Here is a 14,711-nt window from a genome sequence, read left to right as displayed (position 1 = left end):
GCTCGGCTGGCACCGCTCCCTAGCAGGGCCGGCAGCCTGCCCTGCCCTTCCTTCCTCCCCCAGGCAACGGCCTGGCCCTGCTGCTGCCCCGGGGCTGCCACCTGGCGGCAGCCGCTGCCCCCGCTCCTAGGGACCAGCCTACAGCCCTCTGCCAGGCCCCGGGTGGCACAGTCCCTGCCTCCTTCCCGGGCCAGCAGCCCATATTGTGGGTGAGAGGCCGGGTGCTGCAGGCAAGGCTGCTTTCCCCTGGGGATGCCCCTGCTAGGCCTGGGCCGCAAGGCCCCAGGGGTCAGCCTGCTTCAGGGGATGCCCAGGTTTGTCTGTGCCCATGTGCGGGCTAGGTGCAGCAGGCAGAGCCCAGTGCTGACCTACCCCCTACTGCACCTGCAGCCCCACGCAGGGGAGAGGGGGCCGGGTGGCCTCATGCTCAGGCTGGCACCTTGTAGTGAGCATGAGCAGGCTCCGAGTCCTGGCCTGCAGCATCTCAGGGCTGTGGAAATGTCTTCACCTTGGTGGGGCTGACAGCAGGACCCAGCTTTGGCCTGCCAGCTGTGTCTGCCCCTGCTCTTCCAAGGCTTGGCTGTGGGAGTCACCCCAAAAATGCAGGCAGCTGGTTTTCCACCCAGCATAGCAGTAGTCCCTGGCTGTCCCTCAGGCAAGGCCATACAGGGCAATCAACACGCCCTGGCTGTGCCCAGTGCCGCAAACACACACACGCAGCTTGTAACAAACAGGCTCTATTCTGAGAACTGATGCCTGGGGACGTGGACACGGCGGGTGGCCTCCAAGGAGGTGGAACAGAGCAGTGGGGACACGTGGAGTGAGGTGCACAGCCTGTGGCAGAGCCTAGGCCCTTGCAGGGTGCCAGGAGCACAGCTGAGATGGGAGCTATGGGCTAGGGCATAGCCTGCCACACATCAGTGCTCTCTCTGGGTCAGCAGCACCTAATGCATTGGGTTGTGAGGGCTCAAGGGCTCCTGGGGAAGGTGCCAAGCCCAGACACCAGACACATGGCAAGGCTCAGAGCAGCAGGCGCCTGCACAGGGGAGGGAAGCAGGTGCCAAGGGAGAGGGTGGATACCTGCTCTGTGATGGTGGAGGGCACCAGCGCAGCCAGAGGCAGCATCCAGCTCCAGCCCCTGCCTGGGGCCTTCACTGCAAGGGCACAGCCAGTGCCAATGTCATGATCAGGCCCCATCCAGGCCAGGCACAGCAGCATGCAGGTGTGTCTGGACTGCCGCTTGCTTTGCCCGCTCAGCTGTCACACCCCTCGCCTGTGCTGGGTAAGCCGGAGCCCAGAGGCATGTCTTCCTCCTTAGCAGGGGGCTTCCTGCCAAGCAGGGGAAGCAGCATCACGCACCTGTACGGTTGAGGCTGCCCCAGGACCCACAGTCCAGGCCTCATGAGACAGGGAGCAGCAGGGAGGAGCCGTGGCCCTTCATGACCTGCCTGCTCAGCTCAGCCTGGCGCAGGCACTGCCCTGGCAGGGAGGGGGATACCACAGGGAGAGGACGAGGCGCATACAAACTGGATTCAAAATGCAACGAGGGGGCTGTGCTGCCCACTCTTCCTGCAGGGGCCTCCTCCAGCAGAGCCCTGCCCTGCCAGCAGCTGGAGGGGCATGCACAGAGCGCGGAGAGCACTGGCGGAGAAGGCTGGGCCACCCCCGAACTTCCAAGTTGGGAGGGCAGCAAGTATGCAGCAACCTCCAGAGCCAGGCAGCTCCATCGCTGCACCCAGGGGTTGCACAGCACGTGCTGCAACTGGGGGTGACGGGTCAGGGCTCCAGGATGCCGACAGCATCCCAGCAGCAGGGAAGGGCTGGACAAGCGCAGCCCTGAAAGGCTGGGTCCGTATGTGCTGCCAAGGGTGCAATCCAGTGGCCCCTGGGCACAGCTCCCGGAGCCTTGGCCCAGGCGGCTGCTTGGCAGACACAGGAACTTGCTGCGGCGTTGTAGGGGTTGGGAGGGGACCGGAGACAGGCTGTTCGCAGCTGAAACCCTCCTGGCCCAAAAGCCCCTTGCCTCCTTCCCCTCCCCAAGAAGAAATGCCAAGCGCTGGCTAGACAGACTAAGGGCTGAGTTAGGCTGTCTGGAGTCTGCTTCGGCAAGCCCCTCTCCCAAGCCATGGGCAGCGCAGGTTCTGCTCGCCAGGTCCTGCCCATCCTGGGGACAAGGAAATCGTTGTGGGCTGGCAAAGGATGTTTGTTCTTGGAGCACCAGTTGGGCCCAGGGCAGCTCTGCAGCCGGCTCTAGAAGTCTTGGCTGAAGTAGCTGTAGCCCCCCGGGCTGGTCGACTCTTCCCGGACGTACTGCTGCCTCGGGAACCGGCCCACGACTGGCACCGCTCCTGGCATCCTGCAGGTTGGAGGCAGGGAGAAAACGGCATGTCAGAACTGTCCGGAGTCCATTGCTAACCGCTGCGTGCACGCTGTCGTCACAGAACATGCCACATGGGCACGCGTGTGGAACTCATGGACTGCAACAGCTTTCAGTGACCTGCTGCCACCTCCATGGCAGATCCACCTGAGCTCTGAGTGGCGCCACCGGCCCCCGGTAAGTAAGCAGGCCTGTCAAGCACGACTCGTGTTGGGGTTCTCTTCTGGGTCAGGCTGGAGTCCAGCGCATACTGCACCGAGGGCCAGGCCCCCAAAACTGCTTCAGCAAGCACAAGCTTGGCTGCAAGATGTGGAAAGCTTCATTTGTGCCCACAGGTACTGCGGGCTGCTCAGAGCTCAGCTCCCTGCTCCCAGAATTGCTCTAGAAGGGGCTGGCATGGCTCGGCATGGCCAGAGCAAGGCTCCAGCGTGGGCAGACACCATCGCGGGGCCAGGCATTGCACTGTTAGTTAAGCAGCAAGCAAGGCAGACAGTGTCTGTGTGTGTAGGGATGCAGGTTGTCAGGCACTGGGGGTGGGGGGGTCCTGACTCAGGCATTTTCTTGGCGCACACATGGCTCTGCAAAGCAAGTGACCTCCGCCATCGAGGTTGCACAGCCCACAGCTCAGAACAGATGTTGGGAGGTTCTGGCGTCCTTCCAGCCTGCTGGGACAGGAGGGTGCTGCACGTGCAAAACCACCATGGGACCAGGGAAAGAAAAGGTCAATCGTTTCCCTGTCTTGGGTTACTCTGGGTCACCAGGCTGGGCACACACTCTTACCCAACTGATCTAGGCTCTGGAGAATGAGGCCCCAACCTCAGCCAGGTCCAGTCCAGCTGTTTCTGGGGCAACACCAAAAGTGCACCTTCACCTCACAGGTCAGCAACAGAGCAACCCAGTGGCAGGCTCCTGGAGAGACACAGCCTTAGGCTCTACTAGACTTCGGCCTGCTGCCTGCGCCTGTGGGGCATGTTGACACCAGAGAGGGGAGCAGGACAAGTGGTGCAAAGAGCTGGAGCTGCAGCCCCAGCCCCAGCTTGCATCTGTGCTGCAGCAGAACTGCAGCTCCACGACAGTGAGGCTGCGCTGGTCCCTGCAGGCTCTGCTAACACGGTCTGGCTTTGACATCGCCTCTGTCCCCATTCCCAGTTGGCTGCTTGGTGGTTTTAGGGCAGGGCTGGCAAACAGTGCTTTCATGTGGCATCCCGGGCTGCTTGAACTGCATGGACTGAGCACAGAGCAGTGCCAGGGATCACAGCTTGAGAACAGCAGAGCTGACTGGCAGGGACAGGATCATATGGGTCACAATCCCAGTGAAACAGTACCACAAGCCAACGGCATGAATGAAACAGCACTGTGACTCCTGCCCCTGGAATGGCCCCGACACCACAGGTCACTTACTGGTTCTTGTGTTTGAAGCCACTGATGTGAGCCTGGTACTGCTCTATAGAGTTGAGCACGATGTTACAGGTGCTGCAGGGGTACCCCTTCCCAGCTGAAACAGACAGCAATGTTAGTGCACGTGCTAGCCGACAGCGTGGGGCCTCAGGTAAAGAGGTGAGAGAAGCAGTCGCTTGACTTGCTAATTAAACAGCTGCTAAACAAAAAGAAGCACCAAGGAAAGGCCCGGCATTCTGCCCAGCCAAGGGCCTCACAGGCCTGTACTCTGCCCCCTGCTCCCACTGAGCCTCCATATGGGCCAGGAGGTCAGCCAAGGCAGCTGAGCAGCCTGCACCTCAGCTATGAGATGCCACCATTATGGCAACGCAGCTGAGCTCAGGCTCCTTCCGCGAGCTCCGAGCACTCGCAAGCCAGCCTGATCGTGCCCTGCCTCCACAGGTCCCTGCTCTCTAAATCCTCCATCTGCCCTCCTGACTCGTGCACCTTCCTACCAGAGCAGAGGAAGTCACACACGTATCGCTCGAAGCGCCTGGGCAGGCAGCTGCTGAAGAGGAAACGTAACAGCAGGCTGCGACACATCTCCCACTTGCATCGGTGCTCATCTGGAGCGATGAGCTCTGCCCTCTGGCATGTCAACAGCAGTCCATGCTCTCTGCAACCATCCCTGCTTCTCCAGCACCACTGCCCCAGAGATCCTCACCCTGAGTGACATGGCAGCTCCAGCTGGACAGAGCTCTGGTGGGCATGCACTGAACCTCAGTGGGGCTCACTGGCAGAGCTGGCACATGGGACCGCTGCAGACAGTCAACAAGAGGCAAGACGGGCCCCAGCTATTCCCAGCTCTCGGAGTCAGAATGCATGTTCTTTCCGTGTGCACGTAGGGGGACACATGGGATGCAGCAGATGATCCCATCTGGCTGCTGCACTTCAGAGGGCTCAGACTCCTCCGGGCCATTTCACCCTGACAACCGTGGTCCAGCATCTGATCTGAAAGGCCAGAGGGGCACCAGGGTGATCCAGCCTGGCCTTCTGTGACCCATGTTGGACGGTCACTTTTAGATAGCTATATCCCCGTCTCCAAAATCCTGCCTGCAGTGCTCGATATGATGCAAGCTGCATACGTGGGGCACCCTGTGGGAGATCGCTGTTGCACTAGAGAGCTATACCCCATACCCCAGCACCTGGCAGGGACAGAGGGCAAGGAACCCAGCTCCATCTTCACCTGAACTGTAACAGACTGCAACACTAACCCAGGGTTCAATAGAAGCAAAGAAGCAGGCGTCAGCCCAGGAAACCCCTTGACTGCCCAGCTGTTCCCCACCCGAGAGCCCTAGAGCACCTCCCACATTGCACACAGGAGGGAGAGGGAATGCTGCCCTGTGTAAAAGACACCCATCACTCGCTAGTGCTGTCAGTGCCTCAAAAGGTGCCCTGGAAACTATTTGCCACCCTGCTTGGACCATTTGTGTCTCTTTAGGATGGAGAAGGGACCCAAGGGGGTTTCTCTAGATCAGTGATTCCCAACGTGGTGCCCGTGGGCGCCATGGATAAAACTTCAAAAGAATACAAAGTAAAGGGAAGCTGCATTTTGAAGTTGAGGATCTGATGCAATTTTAAGTAACGGATTGATCTAAATTCTAAACTTTAATATTCATATTGGCGCCCGCTGCTTTTGCTTTTAAATTTGAATGTACCCTTGAGCACACAAACGTTGGGAACTCCTGCTCTCGATGGACTTTCCTGCTTGCTTTTCCCTTGCAGCTCAAGCTGTGATGTCTCTGGCAGAACGGCAGAGCAGCAGGGGCCCAAGAGTTTACTGCCAGCTTTTACCAGCTCCACTGGTCCCTCACAACCTTCTTCCCTCACGCTGGGCACTTTAAGGGAAAGAAGCACTCAGAGGATTGTCAGCTGGCTGAGGAAAGTGCCTCAACTGTAACTGAGCGTCACCTGCGGGCCATGACTGCACGAGCGGGCCACTGGTGGTGGAACTGCCAGCGCAAAGCGGGGCAGAAAGCACTCTGTAAACCCGTCCCTCCATGCAGGTCAGAGCGGCAAGGGGTACACGAGCCTAGGTTTCCCTCCTCTCACAGGTCACCTCCCTGGGGTCTCCTTCCAGCAGCAAGTGCCATCTTCACAGCTGGCACTGGGAACGGTCCCCTCAACTGGGAGCTCAGTGCACTGAGGGGCTCAGGTTACCCATGCAGGCAAGGGAAATAGGCATCGAAATGGACAACCTGAAAAACAGCCTCCAACTGAGGCTTACGTCAGGCACAAACCCCAGCAGCAAGAGGGGTTTTAATGGAACCACCAGGCAATCCTACTCCCTGTGCAAGGCAGGTCTTTCTCCAGGCCTTGCTGTCCCCAGCCTGCCCACAGGTCCCCACCCCCACCTGGCACAGGCGCGGCTGGCAAGGACTCACCAGCAGAGGTGGCGGCAGGAGCATCGGGGGTACGGCCGTAGTGCGCCATCAGCTTGAGTTTGGTCTCCTGCTTCCTGTGCTTCTTGCCTGTGTAGTGCTGCTTGGCCATGAGTGGGTTGTTGAAGGTAGCGTGACAGAGGCTGCAGAACTTGTCTGGGTCGGCCGTGCACTTGGTCTCCTCGTTAGAGGGCACCGCGGCAGGAGGGAGCTGAGCGGGGCGTTTCTGTGAAGGTGCAGCCGCTGGGGAGCAAAGCCCAGCCCTGTCAGCGATGGCTGGCACAGCCCCCGCGCCACACCAGGCAGTACCCACGGGCGCTGCTACCGGGGCAGGCAACGCCCACAGCGCGGCTCGGACCAGTCTCCGTACAGGGGTCGCTCGCCTCCTCCTCTCACCCCCGTCACACTCGCACGGCAACTGTGCCCCTTAGCGTCGGCCAAGGGGATTCTCCTGGCTCAGACCTGCAGCTTCCTTCCGACAGACCTGGCCCCGCAGCGAGCAACGGGCACGTTTAAAGGGCACTGGGAACAAGTCGCCTTCCAGCCACAAGCACAGCCTGGGCAAAGGAGAGGGGGGTGGCAGGCAGCTCCGAGGGAGAACAGAGAACGGGTGTAAAACCTCACGTCTCCGCACTATCGAGGGTTCCCTCCACGCGCCGCGGGTCCCGCCAGCGTCCCTTTCTACGTCCGCTCGTGTGATCCGAGCCCAGCCCCAAACGCGAGGGGAGCAGCTGGCAAAGCCGGCTCCCTCCCAGGACGCGTCACGCACGAGACCTGGGCCACCTGGGCGCTCCGCACGCCCGCTCCTCCTCCTGGGAGAGCTGTGGCCACGCCGCCAGGGCCCGGCGCGGAGCGGGAGCGGGGTCCTGCCGGCCCACAGGGCTCCCCACGTCTGACAGCTCTCGCGCCGTCAGGAGGCTCCACGGACACGCGGACCGCGCCCACCCGGCCCCTCGGCAGCGCTCCGGCCCGCCGTACCTTCCGCTTTGGGGGCCTGCTGCTTCAGCTTCAGGTTCTTGGCATGTGTCTTGCCTAGATAGTGAGACATGGCCACAACAGGAGAGGAAAAGGTCATGTTACAGATGGCACAGCACTTGTTCCGGTCTTCGCCGTTGCTGCTCTCCTGTTTGCAAGAAGAACACTAAGGTTTGGGCATCGGACGAGACCATCACAGCGGGGCAGGCGGCCGGCGCCTCCACGGGGCGGCTCCGGAGCCCCCCTCGGCCAGCCCCGTGCGCCCGCCCGGCCCCACCGCCGCGCGCGGGGGGGGGGGGGGGGGGGGGGGGTAAGCGCTCCGCCGGGCCGGGCCGGGCGGGGGTGACGCGAGGGCCGGCGCTGCGGCGAGATGGTTGCGTCGCGCGCCCGGGGAGCCGCACACCCCGGCCCGTCGCGGCGCCGCACCTGCTTGCTCTCCAGCTTCATCTTCTTGCCGTGCGTGAGCTCCGCCTCGCCGTGGATCGCCAGGTAGCGCCGCACCTTGTTGGCGTGCTTCTTGCTCTGCGGGGGGGACGACACGAGACGTGACGTGACGTGACGTGCCGTGACGCCGGCGCCCCGCGACGGGGCCGGGCCGGGCCGGGTTGGGGCGGGGCGGGGCGGGAGGCCGGGTCCTACCTGGTAGTGCGCCAGCTTCTGCGACTCGGAGATGAGCAGCGCGCTGCACACCTTACACTGCGCCGCCGTGAACAGCTGCCCGTGCTCCCGGATCAGCCGCTCCACTGCGGGCACACGCGCGTCAGGCGGCGGCTCCCTCCCTCCCGCCCGCCCGCCCCAGCCCCGCCCCCCGGCGCTCACCCGCCTCCTTCCCGACCGGCGGCGCCGCGGCGTCCCCGTTGCTACCGGTTCCGTCCGCCATCTTGTCCCCGCGCTTGGCCGGCTCCGGCCCAGGCCCCGCCCCCGGCCTGCTCTCGCGGGGCTTGCTCGCGGCGAAGCTCTCGCGAGACGCCGCCCCTCAGACGTCACGCCGCTCTGACGTGACCCCCCTTGCCAGGAGTCCTCGGCAGCCATCTTGGTTATGGGCAAAAGGGCTCGCGCTCTCTCTTCCGCCCCCCGCAGGGGTCCCACGGGGGTGGCGGGCGGCCCCGCGTCCTCTGCGCTCCGCCGGCACCGAGCCCCCCCCCGCTCTCGACGGCACGAGACCCCGCGCCCGCGCTGGGGAGAGGAGCAGAGGACACAGGGTGCCGTAGGGGCGGAGGAGCGAGGCACGTGCTGGCGTCGCGCTGCTGCTGGGCTAGTCCCGGGGATCGCCCCGCCACGCGCGACAGCGCGGCGCAGCTACGGCTCCCTGCGCAGCGGGTGCTCGTGTTGAGTCCGCGCGTTTTGCGGGAATTACAGTCGCTCGTGTGAACGTGTCCGTGTTCGTGGGTTGTGCTTGTCACACGGGGCGGGCGCGGTCCGCTCGCGCTGTCCTGTCTCCGTGCGAAACCCAGCCCCGTCGCGGACGGAGGCGGCGGTCGGCCACCCCAGCGCTCGGGGAAGCTCGGGGAGTTTGGCTCCCGGCTCCGGCATCGCCCCGCGAGGCCCCGCCACACCGCGGCAGCACGAGGCGGGCCCGGAGCCCGACTCCTGGCGGGCGGCCCCGCTGCCCGCGCCCAAGATGGCGGCGGCCCCCGCGCGGCGGCGTCAGGCCGGGCAGGCCGCGCACGTGACCTGCGGCTGAGGTGCCGGCCGCCATCTTGCACGCGGGCAGCGGGGCCTCCGGCGCCGACCCGAGGGTGGGCAACGGACCCGGCGGCCGCGAGGTGAGTCGGAGCCGGGAGCGCGGGCAGCGCCGCCCGGACCCCGCTGCACGCCCGCCGCCGCCGCCGGGCTCCTGGGGGCAAGGGCCGGGCCGGGGCGCGGGCGGGCGGGGCGTCCGCACGGCCCGACTGCGGCCCGCCACGGAGCTCGCGGCACCAGCGGCCGGGCCGGGCCAGGCGAGGCCGCGCGCGGGGACACCCTGTGTGGGCTGTCGGCGCCAAGCGGGGTCGCTGCGGCCCGGCCAGCGCGGGGCTCCGCCGGCTCGTGCGGCCGGGCAGTGCGGTGGCCGCCAAGGGAGCGGAGAGGAGCGGCGCGGCGCGGCGCCGGGGGGGCCGGGGCGACGCTGGCGCCGGCAGCCCGCGGGGGGGCGACCCCGTGGGGTTTCCCGGGAGCCAGGGCGGTGCGTGGGGGCGGGCACCAGGCCGCCGGCCCCCGGTGCTGGGCAGGGGTCGGCGGGTCGCAGAGGCGTCGGCTGCCCGGTCAGGCTGCGGCCGGAGCCCACGGCGGGCCGACCCGAGCCTCCGGCCCCGGCGCTGCCCACAACGTGCTGGGGCTCGCCGGCGCGGGTGCAAGCGCGTGCAGTGCTGGGGCGGGACGCTGGGCCCTTGCTGGGCGGCAGGAGCCCGGTTCGGGCGTCAGGCCCGAGCAGGATGCGCGCGGCGGGGCTGCGCTCGGCCCCGCGCACCCTCCTGCGCCGCCCGCGTGACGGCTGCGGCCCGGGCTCGACGCGCTGGCAGCGCTGCTGGCTGGGCGGCGGCGGACGGGTCTGTGGAGGGGCCGTGCCGCGCCCGGGGAGCTCTGCGCTACCGCGCTCCGGGCCGTCCTGCTGCCCCTCGTTCGCCGGGCTCCCCAGCCGCCCTGGCGTGGCCCCGCTGAAGGGTGGTGTCGCTCTCGCTGCGCAGGCAGCGCCCCGGTGTGTGGGCACGGCCCCCTCGGCCTGCCTGGGGCCGCTCCACGGGGCCGGCCTGCCCCGCTCGAGCACGGATGGCGTGCGGCTGCCTGCCGGGTCTCCCGCGCCTGCCCGCTGGGCACGCGACTGCTCCCCACACACCCCTGCCCTCGCCCTGGGCTCCCCGCTGCACCGTGCTCGCGCCACCCTCCTCTCAGCCCTGCCCTGCCCTGCCCTGCCCTGCCCTGCGGTAACGCTGTGCCAGGGCCAGAGGCTCCCCTGCCCAGCTGCACGCACGTGCTGCCTTGCAGGGCTGCCGCCGGGTCCTCCCGTTCAGGAGCGGCGGTGTGGCTGGCCTGCGGCCTGCTGACCTCTGTCCGGGCTGTGGGCGCTGGGCAGCAGGGGTGGCCAGGGCGTGGGGCTCGGCGGGGCAGGCCGAGGACCCCCACCTGCGGGGGCTGGCTCTGGCCGAGCTGGCTGACGTGCTGTGACCGGAGCCGTCGAGGGGGAGCTGAGGCGCTGCACAGGAGGGGGTCTGCAAGGCAGGTCTCAGCGGTGCTGCGTTTGCCCAGAGCTGTCAGCTCCGCGGGGTAGCATCACATCGTCTCCCCTCACCAGGCAGGCGCGGGCGCGGGTCCCGGCAGCACCGGACACGCCACGTGCTGTGCTGCACCAGCGCTCGAGTGGCGGGGGTGTTGGCCCAAGGGCAGCATGCCAGCTGGCTGCTGGGGGCACGCTCAGCTCTTCATCCTTGTCTCTGTTCCAGGGGCAGGATGCCGAAGAAGAAGCAGCCCATGGAGGACTGCGACTCGCAGAGCCTGGCTGGGGACGAGGATGAGCAGAGGAGCCCAGCCAGTGCCAGGAAGAAGCGCAGCTTTGTGGATGCCTTTATCGTCATCTCTGACAGCGACGGGGAGGTCAGCAAGCAGGAAGGGGAGATCACAGGCCTGGCTGGACCCTGCTTCCTGACCTGCGGGCCCTGGCCAAGAGGCAGTCATGAGCGTGATGGCTTGGGATGGGGTGCTGGGCTGGCGTGGGCGTGCTGTCCTGCTGCCTCTCAAGGTGCACGTGCAAGGTCCGGAGGCCATTTGGCTAGGGACCGTCCCCCCACCTGAAGAGGCCAGTTCTGCTTGACCTTTGACATTTGGCCTTGTCCCCAGGGGGTGATTGGCAAAGCCAGGCTCCAGCTAGTGTCAAGGGTAACCTTTCTCTGACCTCTGTGCCTGTCTCCCCTTTCCATCCCTTCCCACAGTTTTGCTTCCCTGAGGGTTGATGAGCCCGCTGGAGCATGGTTCTGTGCAGCGCACCGGTAGGTTCCAGCGCAGCTGGCCTCCGGTCAGGAAACCCAGTCGCGAAAGCTCAGCTCTCCGGGTAAAGGAGTTGCAAAGCATGTTCATGCGCCATGATGCGAGTCCTGTCACCGAGAGGAACCGACCTGCATCGGTTGCCTCATGTGATGGCTGAGTCCTTGCCCTGCCCCAGCAGCAGGCTGACATCTTAAGCTGCCGGCTGCCATTTCCAACGCGTCTGTGCCTGCTTTGCAAGCTCCCGCTCTTAAATCAAGCCCCCTGCATGGCCGGCTGCATTTGGAGCCCACGTCTCTGCCACAAGGCGACGATTGTGTGGGGAGGGGAACCATGCTAGCGATAAAGACAGAAAAGCTGCAGGGCAGACGACAGTGGCTGTAATGGCTTTGCATTATCCAAGCTGTTCCCTGTTGAGACACTCCCTTAAAGACACAGAAGCAGAGCATATGGCAGCAGCCACTCACCAGGGTTAAACCCTTCGGCTGCAGTCGGCGAAGGTGACTTCCGCTGGCTGCTGCAGCACTGGCGAGGGGCAGGGGGATCAGAGCAGTCCGATACTGCAGGGCATAAAAGATCAGGACCCCTCGTTACAGCCAGTTCTTCCTCTCGGTGTGCACACGAGGAAACAAAACGTCCCTCAAACGCCTCTCTGAAAGGTTGGACACCCTGACGGTGCCGCGCGCTGCCTATAAACAGTAAACGCTGCTGGCATAATCGGTCGTATCACAAAAGGGATGTGCTCAGAGAGGCCGTTAAAGAGCCAATTAGGTTCTGTTTAAGTGACAACCGTTCGCAGTCAGTTGAATAAGTGGCTTTGTTCACTTCAGGCTGTCTGTGTCTCTGAGTCATCGGCTGCTGGAGAGCCGCAGTCCCTGCCTGTGTCCTCACCTGGTTCCCCCGGGGCCTGGCGCAGCCTGTTGGTCTCACTTCAGCCAGCCCCGGCGCGTGCCTGGGAAAGCGGCTCAGCAGTTCAGGCAGGTGGGGTCTTCAGAGACCCTCATTCCCCGTTCAGCTTGCACCTGTTAGGACGCAACCCCCAAGGACTCAAAGGCTGCAGAGATGCCTGGGGCAGTGTGGGTTTGGATAGCTTTCTTGGCCATCCCCTGGCAGGGTGCACAGCACCCAGTCCCCAGGGGGAGGCCAAGGGCAATAGCACTGTTGGGGGAGGCTGATGGCATGCATGAACCCCCCTCTTGCCCCCCCAGCTGCCTCGGTAGCTCGGTGAAAGCCGAGGGGCTCAGCTCCTTCCAGGGCAGCAGGTCCCACAGCAGGTGCCCCTGGAAAGCCTCCAGCATCTCCCCGCGCTGCTCTGGCAGCCTGGCTCTCTGTGGGGCTCTCAGCTGTGCTGTCTCATCAGGCAAGCTGCTTTCTGTGCTCGGGGCTTGGTTGCAGCATCTGCAAAGCCTCCTGGGCAGGACCTTTCTGGACGTTGGGCTGTCTGCGTGTCTGGTCCCAGACCCCCCCGGGGAAAGGGCCAAGCAAGCCCCCTGTGGATGGAGCTCCAGGTGTGCTGCAGGACGTCCATGCCACAGTGGATGCAGTGGCTGGGCCCTTTTCTCTTCAACGTGGCCCCTTGCGGCTCCTTGCCTGCTGCCACATCCAGGCTAAGCTCGTCAGCCAGATCTCCAGGGGCTCTGGAACAGCAAGGCCCTGCCCCTTATTGACAGCTGCCTCCATGGGGAGGCTGAACCTTCAGTCCCCAGGGGGAGGCCAAGGGCAATAGCACTGTTGGGGGAGGCTGATGGAATGCATGAGCCCCCCTCACGCCCCCCCAGCTGCCTTGGTAGCTCGGTGAAAGCCCCTGTTCTGCCCCAGGCTTCCCTCGTGTGCTGGGAGCTGGTGCTGGCATGAGCCCAGCTGCACCGCGGTGTTCGGGCATCTGCCTTTGGCAGGTTTGTTCTAACGAGCTGGGAGCTGGAGCAGGGCTGCCGCGGGTCTGAGCTGCTGCAGTACGAGGCCCTCAGCCACCGGCAGCCCTGGCTGGCGCCTGCGGAGCACTCTGAACATCCGCTTGGCTTTTAAATGCCAATTAGCCTCGCTTCTGTTGGAGCCACCCCCAGGCAAGCCTGCCTGCGCCATAGCCCTCTTGTCCACTGCTCAATATGGCTGCTGGGGAGCTGGACTGGCCAGCCCTTTCACTGGGACAGGAACCATCCCAGGCTGCTGGAAATGAGCCCTGTGTCTCCAGGGAGCAGCCAGGGTCAATGCTGCAGAGATGGGGTGTCGCATCTACACACATGGTGGCTGCAGCAGGCCCTGGGGGGCAGGACAACGCTCTTTGGGGCAGAGGTTTGCATTTCTGCTGCCTGTTCCAACCCTCAGGGTGGAACAGGGGTAAGATCCCCAGCACCTGACTTGTGCAGAGAAAGTCTTGGGAGCCAGCCTGGGCTCAGTGTGGGGCTGAGGCATGCAAGGAAATCTCAAGGCAGAAGGAGCTTGGCTTCCTCACGGCCACTCTATTTTAAAGGCGCAGGCAGGAGAAGTGTCATGAAGCTGCGGGGGGAGGGAGCGGGCAGTAGGCACTTGCCCCCGCCAAGGGGGCCGCATTTCCTATCAGTGGAGTGTCAGCCACGACCTTGGCTGCAGTTTGGGAGTTAGAAATTGATTGAGGCTATTTTTGGCAGAGCGCTTTTCTCTGGATGGCCTCGCCAGCTCATTATCCTGGCAGGCAGATGAGCGTTGGGAGGCTGGGTCGGGTCAGAGCAGCCACTGCCTCCCGTGTTCCTGGTCGGTTGGGGGCTCGGGGCTGTCTGCAAGTACCGGGCGTGCAAAGTCTCCTCCTCAGGCGGGGCAGTCTCCCTGCAGGAACAAAGCCCACTGAGCAGCATGTGGTTTGGCTTTCACGGGGCTGGCAGGGTCGGGTTGATTTCCCTGCAGTTCCCAGTACCGGCCGTGCAGTGAAACCCCACTGCGCCAGTGACAGGATCCTCCGGTTCCCAAAGCCTGGCCCTGCTTTGAGATCCCTCCCAGAGCTGTGCGGTGTGTCGTGCCGGGGAGCAAGTGTGCACTTGCCCAGGCCTCTGGTGCCATTTGCCCCCTCCAACCCCTTTCCACGGCTTGTGTTACAGGCACCTCTGTGTACACGTGCATGCAGTCAGGGCGAGCGGTTGGGTATTGGGCTGTGCTCCTGAGCCACGGCCAGGCCCTGGGAAGGGCGCTCAGGATGGGCATGTGCCAGCTGGCTACAGGGACAGGTGACAGCACACACACAGCAGATTCCACGTGTGGCTGTCTCAGCTGCCACCTGCCGTATGCAGATCCACGGCTGACTGCAGCTGCACGTTGTTTCTGGCTGCCCAGCTCAGCCAGAACCTGCCATGTGGTCTGCAGAATCAAGGCCGTAAGAGCGTGTGTGATTGCTGTCAGTCTGTGCCAGGGAGGAGCAACGTGCCATAGCTTGCAAGGCCAAACATACTGGGGGAAGCAAGGGGAAAGTGAGGTTTGGTGTCCTGGTCTAGGGCAGTTGGCCTAGACATGCTGCTAGCTGGGATGCTCAGAGCTGTCCTGGCACACTGGGACCTGTGGGGCACCTGGGCTACTTGATAGCCCCTGGGCAGTGGGGTTACAGTGCTCAGGCTGCC

General features: G+C 64.4%; 2 protein-coding genes across 9 annotated transcripts in view; one reads left to right on the top strand and one right to left on the bottom strand.

Moving 5' to 3' along the window:
- Positions 1–721: 721 nt before the first annotated feature.
- ZNF346 (zinc finger protein 346) lies at positions 722–8,290 on the bottom strand. Of its 2 annotated transcripts, XM_059712992.1 has the most exons (7): positions 7,990–8,099; positions 7,810–7,913; positions 7,597–7,692; positions 7,174–7,318; positions 6,199–6,438; positions 3,779–3,872; positions 722–2,356 (listed from the first exon to the last, which is right to left on the bottom strand). In XM_059712992.1, the coding sequence occupies exons 1-7, from the start codon at positions 8,048–8,050 to the stop codon at positions 2,251–2,253; spliced, it is 846 nt and encodes a 281-aa protein (XP_059568975.1). In that variant the 5' UTR covers positions 8,051–8,099; the 3' UTR covers positions 722–2,250. The 2 variants fall into 2 exon arrangements, with proteins under 2 accessions (XP_059568975.1, XP_059568974.1); XM_059712991.1 differs by lacking the exon at positions 7,810–7,913 and having other exon boundaries at positions 7,990–8,290.
- Positions 8,291–8,293: 3 nt separating this feature from the next.
- Positions 8,294–14,711, top strand: part of UIMC1 (ubiquitin interaction motif containing 1) — a 32,198-nt gene continuing 25,780 nt past the window's right edge. For 6 of the 7 annotated variants that reach the window (XM_059712984.1, XM_059712983.1, XM_059712986.1 and 3 more), the window contains exons 1-2: positions 8,840–8,936; positions 10,590–10,740. In XM_059712984.1, coding sequence (XP_059568967.1) covers positions 10,597–10,740 — 144 coding nt within the window. In that variant the 5' untranslated portion in view covers positions 8,840–8,936; positions 10,590–10,596. Of the gene's footprint in view, positions 8,397–8,839; positions 8,937–10,589; positions 10,741–14,711 lie in introns of those variants that run through there. The other variant, XM_059712988.1, reaches the window with a different exon arrangement.

Source organism: Alligator mississippiensis, chromosome 9 (assembly GCF_030867095.1).
Source record: "Alligator mississippiensis isolate rAllMis1 chromosome 9, rAllMis1, whole genome shotgun sequence".
NCBI lineage: Eukaryota > Metazoa > Chordata > Crocodylia > Alligatoridae > Alligator > Alligator mississippiensis.
The sequence above is the reverse complement of the archived record's forward strand: the minus strand, read 5'-3'. Positions and strand labels throughout refer to the sequence as shown.

Bases quoted from the DNA above. Each gene is read 5' to 3' on its own strand.
- ZNF346 (XM_059712991.1), bottom strand. From the start codon at position 8,202: ATGGCTGCCGAGGACTCCTGGCAAGGGGGGTCACGTCAGAGCGGCGTG. The intron at 7,693-7,989 runs GTGAGCGCCGGG...TCCCCCCCGCAG, and splicing joins GCCGGTCGGGAAGGAGGCGG to AGCAAGAAGCACGCCAACAA. The intron at 6,439-7,173 runs GTACGGCGGGCC...TTTGCTCCCCAG, and splicing joins GCAGGCCCCCAAAGCGGAAG to CGGCTGCACCTTCACAGAAA.